Source organism: Halichoerus grypus, chromosome 6, assembly GCF_964656455.1.
Source record: "Halichoerus grypus chromosome 6, mHalGry1.hap1.1, whole genome shotgun sequence".
In the NCBI taxonomy this organism is placed as follows: domain Eukaryota; kingdom Metazoa; phylum Chordata; class Mammalia; order Carnivora; family Phocidae; genus Halichoerus; species Halichoerus grypus.
Window position 1 is genome coordinate 87,019,327 of NC_135717.1, and position 14,668 is coordinate 87,033,994.

The 14,668-nt window shown below is 36.8% G+C and overlaps 1 protein-coding gene across 2 annotated transcripts in view; it reads right to left on the reverse strand.

The window, feature by feature from the left end:
- Window positions 1-210: 210 nt before the first annotated feature.
- Window positions 211-14,668, reverse strand: part of LRP6 (LDL receptor related protein 6) — a 180,922-nt gene continuing 166,464 nt past the window's right edge. For both annotated transcript variants that reach the window (XM_036076228.2, XM_078075619.1), the window contains 4 exons: window positions 10,469-10,699; window positions 9,101-9,237; window positions 8,342-8,439; window positions 211-5,560 (listed from right to left, as the gene is read on the reverse strand). In XM_036076228.2, the coding sequence (XP_035932121.1) occupies window positions 5,266-5,560; window positions 8,342-8,439; window positions 9,101-9,237; window positions 10,469-10,699 (761 nt within the window). In that variant the 3' untranslated portion in view covers window positions 211-5,265. The remainder of the gene's footprint in view (window positions 5,561-8,341; window positions 8,440-9,100; window positions 9,238-10,468; window positions 10,700-14,668) is intronic.

Genomic DNA, 14,668 nt, shown 5'->3' on the forward strand with positions numbered 1-14,668 from the left:
CAGGAAGCACAAAATGTCTTCCTTATTCTCTGTTCCCAATACAGGTACGGCCAAACACTCAACTATGCAACAGGCCTTCTCAAACCTCTCTTCCAAGGTTGTATTTTATTTGAAATGCAAACAATAAAGGTGGGTTTTGTTGCCTCTGAAACACAAGTCACAGCAAAGCACAATCAGCTGTTTTAATTTCTTGCTAAAAAGAAATGACGCTTTTATTTTCCACTGTTTTATTATAAAAATCAACATTTCATTTGTTACAACTCAGCTTATTGTAATAATCAAAAGGGGATTTATACAAGGTATTTTTATACAGTTTACAATTAAAGCACTTATTTTACAAAAAGGGGGAAGTGAATAGTGGACAAGGGCTGACCAAATGTTGGCCATTAAAATATAAATACATCCTTGCAAAGCACCATCGTACCAAAGTCCATGGACAAGAAACACCAGCTGACTTTAAGACAATAACAAAGATTAAAGCTTAAGAAAAAATTTAAAAACACAAAGGATAAACATCTGAAAGCAGCACCAGATCCTTCACTTGCAAATAAGGCTAGTCCAGCTTAAGCTTCTTGGTATCCTCTTAACTCTTTTCAAATTTTCCTAACCCCAGATACTTAATTTCATGTAAAATTAGATTTATTCACTTTCTTTTCCTTTTAATATTCATATTTAGGTATATCTATCTATCTACAGATATAGATATAGATAGATAGATCTATATATACATATATATCCCTGCCCTGCTTATATTTGTTTTAAAAAAATGGACAGTTAAGCATAAGCAAAAGCACATTGTCTCTAAATCTTTGGTGTAAACTTTTGGGTAAACCCTAGGTAGCAGTGAAAATCTACAAGTTAGTTTTTGTTAGGTCTATATTCTTGAGTACAAGAAATCACATAGTCTATAGTTGTATCTGTAAAGTCATGAGGATTTTTTCCAGCAATAAACTTAACAATAGCTTAAGGATGCTTTATGAAAAAGAAAAACCGAGCAAAATTTACCTGGACTTAAGGAGGGTGAGAGTAGTCAGTAAGAATCTTAGAGTCAGTAAGAATCTTAGATCTAAGATTCTTACTGACTACCCCCTTCTACTCAGGTGCAGGCTTAGTTTAATGAGATGCAGAATCAAGGCAATGGAAATATCCTGAGTATATGGATTCACACGCTCATAATTTAAAATTTTTAAACTATAAATGTAAAATGTTATCCCCTAAAACTGAAAATTTCATCAGCCAAATTTTGGGACTATTATAAAATGATACTATCCCAGAAGTCAGAAACCACACATATGCTACCAGTACTTTCTAAAATCATCTGTTATTTCTCTTGGCTCATTTTAGGCTTCGGATAAAGAAAGGAATACCAAATAAAATTAGAGTTTAAGAATTCTGAGAACATGTTTTAAACAACACTTGATTATCAACTCCTGACTCAGTCCCTGTCTACACTTGGTGTATAGTCTCATTTGTGGATGCCCAAACATTTGTTGGCCAACTGATACTCACAGACTCGTAGCCACACTCCAAACATACTATGTATGTCATTATACAGACTTAAGCTTATTAAAAGCTTGGGGGTATGAAAAGCCCAAGACTTTTGTTTCTCAATTTTGTTAGATGTGTCATGGTAACCAATACGCAGCTCTTATGGCATGCAAATCAATGAAGTGGCAAGTTGCCCCTGCAGGAGAAAAAACAATTTTAAACACTACGTTTCTAGGAATCGAATCTAGGCACAGGACGCCACCAGCACAACCATCACAGAGAAGCAGAAGTAGTCTATTAGGATTGCTGGTGTCCCGTTACATAAACATACACAGATTCATTAACAGGCTAGGGAAGCCACAGCTACTAACTCACCTTGAAGTATTCTTCATTAACAGGCCTTGATGGCAAAACAAAAAGATTTTACCCCAGAACTAACTGCTACCTAATGGAGATGGTGGCTATTTTTATATTTTATCAAAGTTGGAGTTGGCCTTATACAAATTACTGACCTTGAAGGATTTTAAAATGATGAACAAATATAATCCTCAATTCATGCTAAAATTTTACTGCTCAAAAGCCCCGCCCCCAAATTATTGGCCTGTTAGATGAAAATGTACTGTAAAGTCTTCATTTCTAAGTATATATCGTCCCTTTAGAGTAGCTGTGCTCGAGGATCCCATATACCTCTTGATGGTATATCACAAAGTATTTTATATTAAAATTAAAATAACTAAAGGAACTCTAATTTTCTGCCAGACAGGTGACATCTCATGAATGCTACTACCGAAGAGCAGCCAAGTGTCAAAGGCATAAGAAAATTCCATGAAAGAAAAATTAATACTGAGAATCCCTTCTATCCCTTAACTCCATTTTTTTCCTTGTGACTTAAGCAGTAAAATCCCTTGGGCCACTGTTCAGAAGACCAGGGCTCTGAAGGAGACAAGTCCTAAATTATAAAAGTTCAGAGTTAAAAAGACCACCTCAATGAAGACTAGTCTACTATATAGTGCACGAAAAATAGCTATGCTAGAGCTCATTTCTCAGATAATTTCAATCACATCAGTAAATAGGCATACTTTAAGACATACGTTCAAAATTAAATACTTTAGTATTTAAAGAATCTAGTAACATTTTATTCCTTTTTTCCTGATGGATAGTGAATATAGCAATACACCAAATTCCAAACCCTTTTCCACTTTTTCCCCTGATTTGTACTGTTTATTTTTTATCTTCAGTTTCTCCAATTAAACCTCTTGTGTTTAATAATCAAGAGAGTTTACTTAAGCTTAACTGTCCATGTAACCTGAGGTCCAATCTTTCCTGAATTTTGATAATTCTCTCATTTAAAGGTACCCTCCCCCAAATATTAAGAATCCATTTCAACTACCCCAGAAAGAGGATTCTGAGATTAAGCGGATCTGCCTTCAAATAATTTCAAACAAATTGGCACACAAATCAGTATTTTGCAAGAAGAGGCCATTGCCATCGCAGTACAAGCACTTGGACTGAGATATAACAAGGCAATATTCTTCTTAATTCGTTATAGTGCAAGTTTCCACATGGGAAGCCCACCGGATAAAGATGCACATTAAAAAATGTAAACATATAGAATTCTCAAATTCTAATTGATACCCAGTTATTGCTAACCTTTCCATCTTCATTTAAGCATCAAAGGCCCCAGTGTCACAGAATGCAACTCCAGTGTCCATTCTGTTAGACTGTGGGCACTTTGTCCACCGACAGGAAGAGTTAATGCTTGTTTGACTGAAATGCAAGACACTGATGGATCACCATTTATTTATATGCAAAATCAAGTGCACCTGATTCGTATAAGGTGTCCCTAACAATCTAAGCATTATTCTGAAACCACGTTTTTTTCTCTTTAAAAAATTTCCTTAGGTATTTTTAATTACTTAAAAAGTTACTTCATCCCTGCCAAAATTCTGAATCTTTTCTTCCATTGTTTTCTCTTGGGCCCTGAAATCCAGAGAGGAGGCCTCAGCAAGACAGAATTAAAAAAAAAAAATCATTCAGTAACTGACCGACATCTAATAAAGTAAAAATACATTAGTTTAAAAACACTCGGTTTTAGCAGAGAAGTGCTGGAAACATGTAAAAAGCAGGAAACTGACTTGTGGCAAGGTGGCAGAGCAGTGCTAGAATCATCCCACATGTCAGTCCTAAGAGCTGAGGATGCAGCAGCCCGAGGACCACACAGGTCAGGCAGATCATGGAAGAGCCTTCCATTATTCCCCTCCACCCAAGTTCTGACAGCTGAGAAGTGACTAGTTGGCCTTCTCATTTAACCCATATTGGTAAATTTGTTTAATCATCTTAATCCGTAATGGGATAAGAGAGAACACACACAAATATATGAGGTGAGTATAAGAATAATTTGTGGATAATTTGAAAACAATCTAACATTCACATTGGGTAACAGGAAGATATTAAACTCATGTCACACATTAAAAGAGGTATGTATGTAGACATCATTCTGAGAAAAATTGGCCTAAAGAACATGAAAATGTCACAAACAGTTAATAAAGGGAAAACCTAATGATAACAAAAAAATTCTCTTTTTAAATAGATTGTCTCTAACCGGAACATATTTAAATGTTTTACTAGGAAAAAAATATATATATATAAACGATTTCATATTGTGATATTATATGCTGAAAGTACTGCAAGGATATATGATTAATTTACAACAAAAACATAATGGTTAAATTTTTAATTCTTAAACATTGCCTATATGTGTTGTAAAAAGAGATTTTAATGAGCATTAAAACAATCTTGGAAGAGGAGCAATAATATGTCTACCCTTTGATCATTATGCAAAAACAGCAGGCAAATTCAAGAGCTAAGCCTACAGAGGAATGGAGCTAGTAGAAATATTAAAATGAAACCTTAATTTAGAAAATTCCATTTAATCAATCCTCAGATAAAAAGCTGTGAATAAGTCGTGATATCTTGGCAAAATGGCCTACAAAGCTGCTGGCGGGGAGGAAGCAAGGTAAAAACACCTAGAGAAAAAATTAATTCTTTTGACAGAGGTTGTGGGTTCTAAGGTAGGGACAGAAGACTCGCACACACAAAGAGCCCCACACCATCTTACTGGACAGCTGATCTCCTACAACAGCAACACCCAGAAGGGATTTTTATAAATACCTATTTTCCTCACTAAAATAATTGGATTCCTAGAGAAAACAAAGCCCTTTGTCCAAAGTTAGTTTTAATTCCTTTTTTTTTCCTTTTGTGATTTCTTAAACTTGTTGGCCCTCAAATGTTAGTTAACATGAAGGCTATTTGGCTACTTCCAAGTATCTATGGTTTGCTACTCTGAGATGGACTTAAATTTTTCTTCTTCTTCTTCTTCTCTCTCTCTCTCTCTTTTTTTTTTTTTGGTATCAATAAAGCCCAGACATTCCTGGTCAGTGATGCCTTTATCATTCCTGTTTCCTTTGTACTCAGTCACTTCACTGGGTTTAAGGCATGCTTTGTGTATTTAGTTTGCAAAAATAAAACTTTTAGTACAAATTTATTTTTTATACAAATTTTTATGGCACAAGCAGCAAATCTGCTGTTTTAAGAAAATATATAAATATCCTTTTCTTCTGTACAAATATCTCCAGTATTCCCTACCCCATTTATAATTTTTAACTGTACATGGTCTGCCTCATCTTTCTCTAATAGCTCCCTCCCCCCCTCCAGATCTCAACCAAATTTGTATTTACATTTTTGCATTGGAGGCAGTCAGAGGAGGAGGGCCCCTCCTCAGGAGGAGTCTGTACAGGGAGAGGGCGGCGGTGGGTAGAGGTGATGAGAGTAGCTCCTCTCTGTGTATGGAGAAGGTGGGCAGCTTTCATAGTTCTCTTCTGCTGACAGGTATTGGCTTCGGGGTGTGGGAGGTGGGGGCACAGGCTCTGAGTCATAGTTCAAGTCACTAGTGTAGCCCTTGGCTGTTGCCACCGAGGTCATTCTCCGGCTGGGAGCATAGTCACTGTCACAAACATCCGTGCTGCAGGGCGTGGTAGGGGGTGCAAAGTGCCGGTAACTGTATGGCCTGTAGCTGGTAAGGGGGGAAATCGAGAGAAGCAGACAGTTAGTTTTACAGAAAAGCTGTTTTCCCTATCAGAATACAGAAGTATTAGATGTAAACTTCACTTTGAGTAGAATACGCTACTACAATCTAAATTTGTACAGACCAGGAGGCAATTTGCAACGGCCAATTAAAGGAGGAAGATAGCATGTATTTCATATTTGCAAATAAAATGTGACTAGAGGCATTTAAAAATGGATAGGATGGGAATGCAGAGGTAAACTCAACCTAGCCTCTGGATGTGCTCTTATACCTTCTTCAAGTTAAACCGTATCACTGAATAACAAAGAACTATTCAAAGTAGTACTTAATGATCATCTCTGGAAAATCTGTTACACATTTTGCATTTAGTCTATATAGTGGACGGACCTCACCAATTTCTGCTGTTCCATAGTCTGTGAGAAGAATGGGTCTTCACATATTTGATCCTACTCAACCATGTTAGTATTCCTTTAACATTCTTTAACTGCTCTATAATTTACCTAATGAATAATTTAATGATGTCTGAAGACTTCATTCTCTCTTTAAAACAAATATTGTGCAAGCCATGCTGAATTCTGGTAGACAGCCTAAGGGGCATATCTATCCCATTACTGTTACTATCAGCAAAGACAAAGTGCTATGGTTTGGGGGAAAGAGTTCTGATCCCTTGTGTACAGACAAGCATACTGTCCTAACAACAAAATGATCAATTCTAAATATCCATGTAGGACCAGTGTATTTTCTAATATGTACTTAGAAACCTAATTTATTTCTTATACTTGTTGTTCCACCTTTTCAAATAATCTACAGCTACAATCAAGTTTGCAGCATGGTTAACTAAGAAAAAAGGAACTGAGAAGACATGAACACACTAGTGAAAAGAAGAGCTAAAAGTGCTAGCTTTCCTATCGTTTCTACTTCTATCTGTAACCTCGTATACCACTTATATTCCAAATATCATAGAGCTGATCTTATTTCATATTTATCCCAATCAAGGTTTCTTCATATGCTTGGTCACCAAAGTGACTACAAGTGAGGGACAGGAGCGTGTGTAAACCTGAAGGAACAATCCATAAGATGCCCAGTGCTACGGACTGCCACAAGATACTATCCCAAGATATAAACCATCTGATATCACCCAGGGTTTGCCTCAAAAGAAATGGCTGCCAAAAGAACAAAAGGTACATGACCTGCTGAGCAGGTTCTCAAGCGTTTTTACTACCAATACTGACATGATGTCATAGTACTTTTTAGGTTTTATCTTTCTGTCCAATCAGGCATTGAGTCTTGGTGAAATTTCTTGGCTCAACATTTAAAAGGCCCAACACTTCCATTTTCATGGGAGAAAAAAAAAAAAACAGCTAAGAAGAAAGGAAATAAAATTAACAAAATTCTTTTATGTTCTAGTCTGGACAAAAATCTCAACAAATGATAAGTGTGACTCAGAAGAAAGAAACCGGGCTTAATTTGAGACCTGGGAAATGGTCAAATAAGAAATGTTTTTGATGCAATTATGTTCATTTTAATCAATGTTTTATTCAATTTAAATAAATTAATTTTTCATTTATTTTTTTTTTTTAAGTAGGCTCCACGCCCAACGCAGTGCTTGAACCTTGAGATCCTGAGATCAAGAGCTGGATGCTCTATCAACTGAGCCAGCCAGGTGCCCCAAAGAAATTGATTTTTTAAAAATAAAATTTTAAGTCTTTCATTTTGTTTTTTCAGTTTATGGGTTTCTGTAACTGAACAATCAAACTAGTGGCAAGGAAAGCAACATTTACAATAAAACATAAAAACATCAGTTCAGAATCAAGCCTATCTCAAATAGTCTTATCTATAAATTGAAATGTGAGTTCTGAATAAGATACTATAAACCGTTTCCACTTGGTTTTTATATATCTGTAAGGTTATATCAGGATAATTTGACTAGAAGTCTAGGAAACACCTTAACTAGAAGGCACTTGAGGAATGCCAATAAACACAACACTCAGCATTTAGAGACTATCAAGCTGTTGACTTTCTGCTGGCCTTTGAAAGAAGATGAAAAGAATGCTCCCTTCGACAGCACATATACTGAAAGAGGATGAAAAGACTAAGAATATAATATACTAGTACTTCACCTGCTCAATATGCTCTACAGACACAAATCAGCAGAAAGGCATGATTTCCCCCTTTCTGTCTTACAAATATATTTCATTTATTTTAGTGAGTCATGATTTATTCCAAGCAATTTTATGAGAATTTTTTCATTCCAGATTGTAATAAAGTGTGTGAAGCAAGGGCTGAACTTCAGCTTCTCTCGACTTCTCTCGAATTCTATGCTCTTAGTCCCCCTGCTATTATTTACAGCTCTCACAACTCTCTGAAGTTAGGCTTGATTGACAGTCTAAGAACGGGTTATTGGACAGTCTTACGTCAATAGACTATCTTACGCCAATTAGACGATCAATCAAACCTAACTTGAGCAGTAACCTATTTTGAGATCAGTTATTTTGGTGGGTAACTTTTCCTTAGAATACTGTTAACAGTATTAGCGGCTCTACTTTATTACTCTAAAAGCTAGCATTTGTGACTCTCTTTAAAAAAAAACGTATAATGCCCGAAAGAAAAGGATGTGTGGTAGGGGCAACATTAGCATTACCAAGACAAGATGCCTATTCTCTCTCAGTGACCATCATCTACTTATGCAGGGCTACAACACACCCACAACCAGAGTACTTCTTTCTTCTAATAAATACTTTGATTACACTAGAGGAAGATATGTATTACCTGTAGGACCTATGAGTGGAAGGACTATTCGAAGAATAACCAAATTCCATAGTGTAATGTGATCGCTCTGTGGCTGGGGATGGTGGAGGGTTCAAAATCTAAAGGGAAAAATAATTAAATTATTAAAATAACAATAGTCTATGCCACACAAAGACCATTAGACTTTCCTACATGCTCTTTCTTCATCTGTTTGTATTCCTTTCCATTACAAGGTTAGCACAATCTTTCTTTCCCAAAGAACTGACCTCAAATAGTACTTTAGGAGTGGGGCTCTCCATTCCCTAAAACACAATTTCATCATGGCTAAACAGTGCAATGTGATAAGAAGGAAATCTGTACGTCACTGGTTTAAGTTCAGCACAGCCGGGTTCTGATTTTTTTAAATTATAAATGTTTAGAGAAACATTACTGACTGAGGAGAAATACCAGGTGTGCTTCCTTTTTTGGGGAGGTCACAGAATGTAGATCCTAAGCCTCTCAAGAGATACTATTCAGTAGTTCTACTTTTACCCAAACTATGAAATTACTGCCTAGTGCTTTCAAATATGCTGGTTACTACACAGTAAACTTAAAGATTTAGATTTAAGAGTGCTTGTGTGGTGGTGGTAAATCCCACTTGTGAGCCCTATTTGCCTAAATTGTATACTAAAAAATTCTTTACATTACCATCATTGAGTACCCCCATTTAAATAGGTTAAAAATCTAGGATCCTATTTATCTTAGCATTCAAAGTCAAACAAAGGAAAACAGACTGCTTACTGCAGGGAAGTAAGTGCCTTTGGTGCTTGAAGAACTACTTGATGATGCTCCTGTGACATGAGCTCGGTCATAAGGGGGTCCACTGCTTCCCCCCATGATACTTAGGGAGCTGATCATTGATTTACCTCGAGACATTCCTAAAATGAAGGATAAATACTGAAGATGAATAAGATCTATAAAAATTATTTCCACGCATAAAATGTTTTTATTCAACACTAGGATTACAAATAACAATAGTCAAATGGTTCGATTTTAAAACAATTTATGCCCTCTTCTCCTAATAATAATCGAAAGTACTTAATGGAGAAGGGAAATGAATGTTCTCTAGACATGAACACTGCTGAGAGCTGGCCTAGAACAAGGCTAGGTAAATAGTTCCTATCCCTTCTCTCCAAGGACAGAAGCAGAGCTCTTCAAAATAAGAAGTTTTCAACCTTAGAGGATTTGCAGAAGAAAAGGACTATGGGGAGTGGAGGTTGTAAAGCAGGAAAGATTAAAGAACAGATTTACTCAAGGGGAAACTAAATCCACTTTTAAGGGCATTAATACAAAGTACGGATTACTTCTTCATCTTCTAGATGCAAATGTTGTTGGAATCACAACCACCAATGTGAAAGAAGAAATTCTATTATTTTCCAAGTGACTTCCCATATTCCACTAACTGAAAATAGGTATAGCAACAAGGAATCATTATCATTAATAGTTTCAAAATCGTATCTGTTTTCTTAGATTTACACCCAGATAAGTTCTTATTTTCTGAGAGCTTTTGCCTCCCTCTCCATATTCATTTAAAAAAAGGCTCCTTTTCACTATGGGCACCAGAAGGCACTGAAAAGAAAGCCGTACTTCCCTAGGGCAATATGGTCTACCCAAACACGTGGAATTTCTGGCTACTTAGTTATTGTTTAGGCATAGCCTAAGATAATATATCCCTCCCTGTTATCACCCACCTATTTCCAATCTTTGCTGAAAAGGAATCTTAATCTATTTTTTTCCCACCTTTAATTGCTGGGCTCCATAGTACTGAGGTCCCCTGGTAGTGCACCTAAAGGACCTGTGGTTTATGACTCCTCAACAAATGTCTAGCTATCTACTTTCAGGAGAGTACATCCAGAAATGCAGTACATGTAGTACGTGCAATAAATGCAGTCGGTATGTATAAATACGGGTATTATGTATTTACTTTATAACCTTTCATAGAAAGAGACAGTGCTAAAAGTAAAAGAGAACATTTGTTCTTAGAATTTTTTAAACCCAAAGTAGTCTAGTTTGGAATAGACTCTAGGCAATATCCTATTTCCATAATGGAAAGTTGGCAATCCTGCCAGGATCCCAGACTTGATTCTCAATGGATCAGTCTTAACTCACCTGGAAGAGATCCTGACAAAGAACTCGGATGTGGCACATAACCAAGGGGCACAGAAGCTGGTCCATGAACTACATAGTCATTAGTCATGGTTTCCCCATCTCCCTTCATACGTGGACACAACATTCTCTGGCAGATAAAGTATATGGTTCCAGACACAAAAATGGTGACAATTACTCCAATAACTGAACCAACCGTGTTGGTGGCCTGTGGAGCTGGTTCCTCAGTTGGATCTAAAATGAGAATGCAGTAGAGTTATATAAAGGAGAAACAACTGTAGACTCAAAATAGTTATTAAAAAGAGGGCTTCTGAGTAGAATGTGAGCTAGTGAAGACAACTCACAACCATTTTTTTATTTCTATGAATACTTATACACCATACCCCATTGGGTATATAGGTAAATATCATTAGAAATCAAAATGAACTATCTTTAAGTGAAGACAGAAATAAAATACATTGAAAAGTGTATCTATAAATTCATAAAAACAAAGATGTAAGTGAATCATAGATTTAAACATCATTAAGTTCTAAATACATAGATAAAATTTATCCTACTTCATTTTGTATATCATAAAATAACATGGTTATTTTGAATTTCAGAGAAAATTTTAGGGCCAAAAGGGATGGACCTAGGAAAGTCATCAAATGTTTTACCTGGCATAATGAAGAAGCCAAAAGCAGCTCTGAGCTTGATTTTAGGTTTGAAAAGTGACATATAGGCCTGGTGAAGGGAGATTAGAAGCTAAAGAGAGCATTAGCTCTCAGGCCCAATATGCTGGTGCCTTCAGAGTGAATCTATTGCCTGAGGGCAAGAAACGTAAGGTCTCTGATACTTGAGTACTTACAAAGGCCAGAGCCTGAGAGCACTAGAGGAAGACCCTGTGCATGGCAATCACCTTTACCAGATCTGTGAGCTATGAGGCTTTAGAAGCAGGAGGCATAAATATTACAGGTAAAGGTAAATAGTAAAAGGGCTTGTCAAGTTTAGAGCATTACTCTTCTATTTGGAAGGAAAATCCTTCCATTCTGAATAGTCAGACTATATCTCACACTGCAGATCTTTCGTGTGTGTGTGTGTGTGTGTGTGTGTGTGTGTGTATGAAATTTTTTTTGAGAGAGAGAGCAAGAGTGTGAGCGGGGAAGAGGAGCAGAGAGGGAGGGAGAGGGAGAAAATCTAAAGCAGACTCCCCACTGAGCACAGATCCCTACAACAGGCTCAATCTCATGACCCTGAGATCATGACCTGAGCGGAAATCAAGAGTCAGACGCTTAATCAGCTGAGCCATTCAGGGGCCTTACAACTACAGATCCTTTAAAAACCTCTCTTCTGCTTCATCTTACCTTCAATCTCCCACCCACACAGCTAAACTTGACCTCCAACAGATTAAATAAATGAGAGAAAATGCTATCACTAAGTTACAGAATATGCAGGGGCTGCCAGTTACGTATGTGGTCTGTGGACTCTGGGGTACAGATTCTCCCTAGTCCTTGTGAGCAGTCATCTATCTTTCTTATTCCTTTCCAGTGCCTTGGCATTGCTTTCTAATGCCAAGCTTCAAGAAAGAATAGTTTATACTCACTATCTCCAATTCTTAGTCTTCACATCTTAACTCACTGAAATCAGGTTTGTATCCTCACGGCCACAGTAAAACTTGTCTGACAAAGGTCAAAGTTCTCCTATTTGCCATATTCACTAAACTCTTCATCTTACTGACCTCTCCAAACATTCAATACCGATGGCTCTTGTTTTCTTCTCAAAAACGCCTAATCAATATCCTTCCAAAATACCACTCTCTTAGTTTTACTAGCTCTGATTATTCTTTTTCTGTTTCCATTTGTTTGTTTCCTTCTCTTCCGTCTCTTAAGTGCAGAGTTCTTGCCATAGTTCTATGTCCCACTATTTTCCTCTACTTAACTCTCTCTGAGAGACTTCATCCACAATGCCTCAGCTTTAATTATCTTTAATAAACTGAAGAGGCCAAATCTCTCTCTTGAGCTAAATACCCACACAATCGACAAAAACTTCCTGAACAGCTTCATTGGGATATCCCATTGACAACCTGAATGCAACCTATCTACCCTGCACTCATCTTCACCAATATCCAACAGGTTTTGTGGCTCCCAGGAATAAAGCAGATCATAAATAAATGATGGCACCTGTGGCAAATCAAAGGCATTTAAATTAAATTTTAAAAAAGTAATAAAAAACCTATATCAGACAAATATTACATCCGGAGCCCAAGATACGGAATGATCCTTCAGTTTTCAGTCTCTGCTATATATTCTAGTTAATGACTCCAGTCACTCAGTGAGGTACTTGTGAGTCAACCTAAACTTATCAACTACATCTAAATGGTTGCAAAACCTTTTTTACTCTATTTCTGAAATCTATCCCCTCCTTTCCACTACCAGTGCTCCTCTTGATTTAGATAATTATCTTCTGCCTGAACTATAATAGCCTCTTAAGTATTTTTAAATTAGAGGCTGCAAGTCATTAGATGGTGAGAACAATTTAGTGGGTTGCAATCAGCATTTTAAAACAGAAAATTTCAGAATACATTCTATATCATATGGGTAGTATTGTTGTATGACACTTTTGTTTCTTTATGTGTACACCCACATCACTGTATTCCTCTTGATGTGATCAAAATGTGTGAAAGCGATCAATCTAACATTTCCCTGCCTATTATCTTATACTTCCAATCCATCTATTTTTACAGCTTTCACAATTACATAGTCATGCCAGTCCTTTACTTAAGCTTTTCAATGGCTCTCCATTATTCTGGATGCTGTCTAGGCTCTTTCAAAGAAAAGCAAAGTCTTCTCCGATCTTATCTTTACATATGTTCTCTTGCTGATACCCCTCCTCAAGACATAGCTTGTATTCTGGCAGTCCCAGTTACATGTAGTTTCCCAAAGGTGCCTGTTCCACTCTGTTTTTGAATAGCATACTCTCTGCTTGGAATACAATCTCTCCATTTATCTATACAATTAACACTATTCACTGATCAAGACCCAATTTTAAGTATCATTTTTCTAAGATGTCTTCCTTGATGAACCCCATGTTCACTCCTGAAGATCTGACCACTCTCTTTTTTGATGCTATTTGTACAGATCTCTATTATAGCACATTTAATACCACTTATCACACTCCTTTATCAACAGTGTCTACTATGAGCCAGGCTATAGAGCTTATATACATTGAATTGTTTAATTTTCTCACAACCACCAGGCTAAATATTATCTTCATTTTAAAGATAAAGCAACTCAAGTTTAACAACAAATAATTTGCTGGTAAGAGGTGGAGCTAGAATTCAAATCCATCTCTATTTGGCTTTAAAATCTTTATTCTTACTACTAGCTCAACCAGAGAGGACTTTGAGAAACTTGGTACAGGAACCATGTACCCTCAACACATGGCAGGTATTCAGTAAAAGTCTGCTGAATAAATGAGTAAGTTCTAAAAGTCTTAGTAAGCATCCCATTTGAATTTTGTAAAAATACCAGCTTAAAGTCTTCATTATGTGTAAAAAGTTTTTAAATGAATTCTACCTAAATTTCATTAAATCAGTTTGACAGGGTAGACCTGACTTTTTTTTTTTTTTAAAGATTTTATTTATTTATTTGACAGAAAGAGAGACACAGCGAGAGAGGGAACACAAGCAGGGAGAGTGGGAGAGGGAGAAGCAGGCTTCCCGCGGTGCAGGGAGCCCGATGCAGGGCTCAATCCCAGGACCCTGGGATCATGACCTGAGCCGAAGGCAGATGCTCAACGACTGAGCCACCCAGGCGCCCCTAGACCTGACTTATTCTGAATTCCATTCAGAATTAAGTTTATCAGTTCGGGATATAGTTTAAGTCAGGGCATTTGTCAATAGTTATGAACCTTGAAGAAACTATGAGTTATGTACCCTAGAGTCTTTAGGCATAGGGGTATATGTTGGCATAAGAATCCTCAGGTGCACTTTAAGGAAGCTCTTAAAGTCACTGAGAAACTGGTGGAAACATGTCAAGAAAAAAGTGAGAGATGATAAACATGGGATAATGTTCAGAATCTCAAGTTTATACCACTGACTGATTTCTACATATCTAAATGGTTTGAGACTTTACTAACTTTAGTTGTGGCAAAATAATATTTATTCTTTTCTGATGCTTTCCTTAATGTTTCTGTGAAGATTTTTGTGCAAAGAAAACTGCTGTC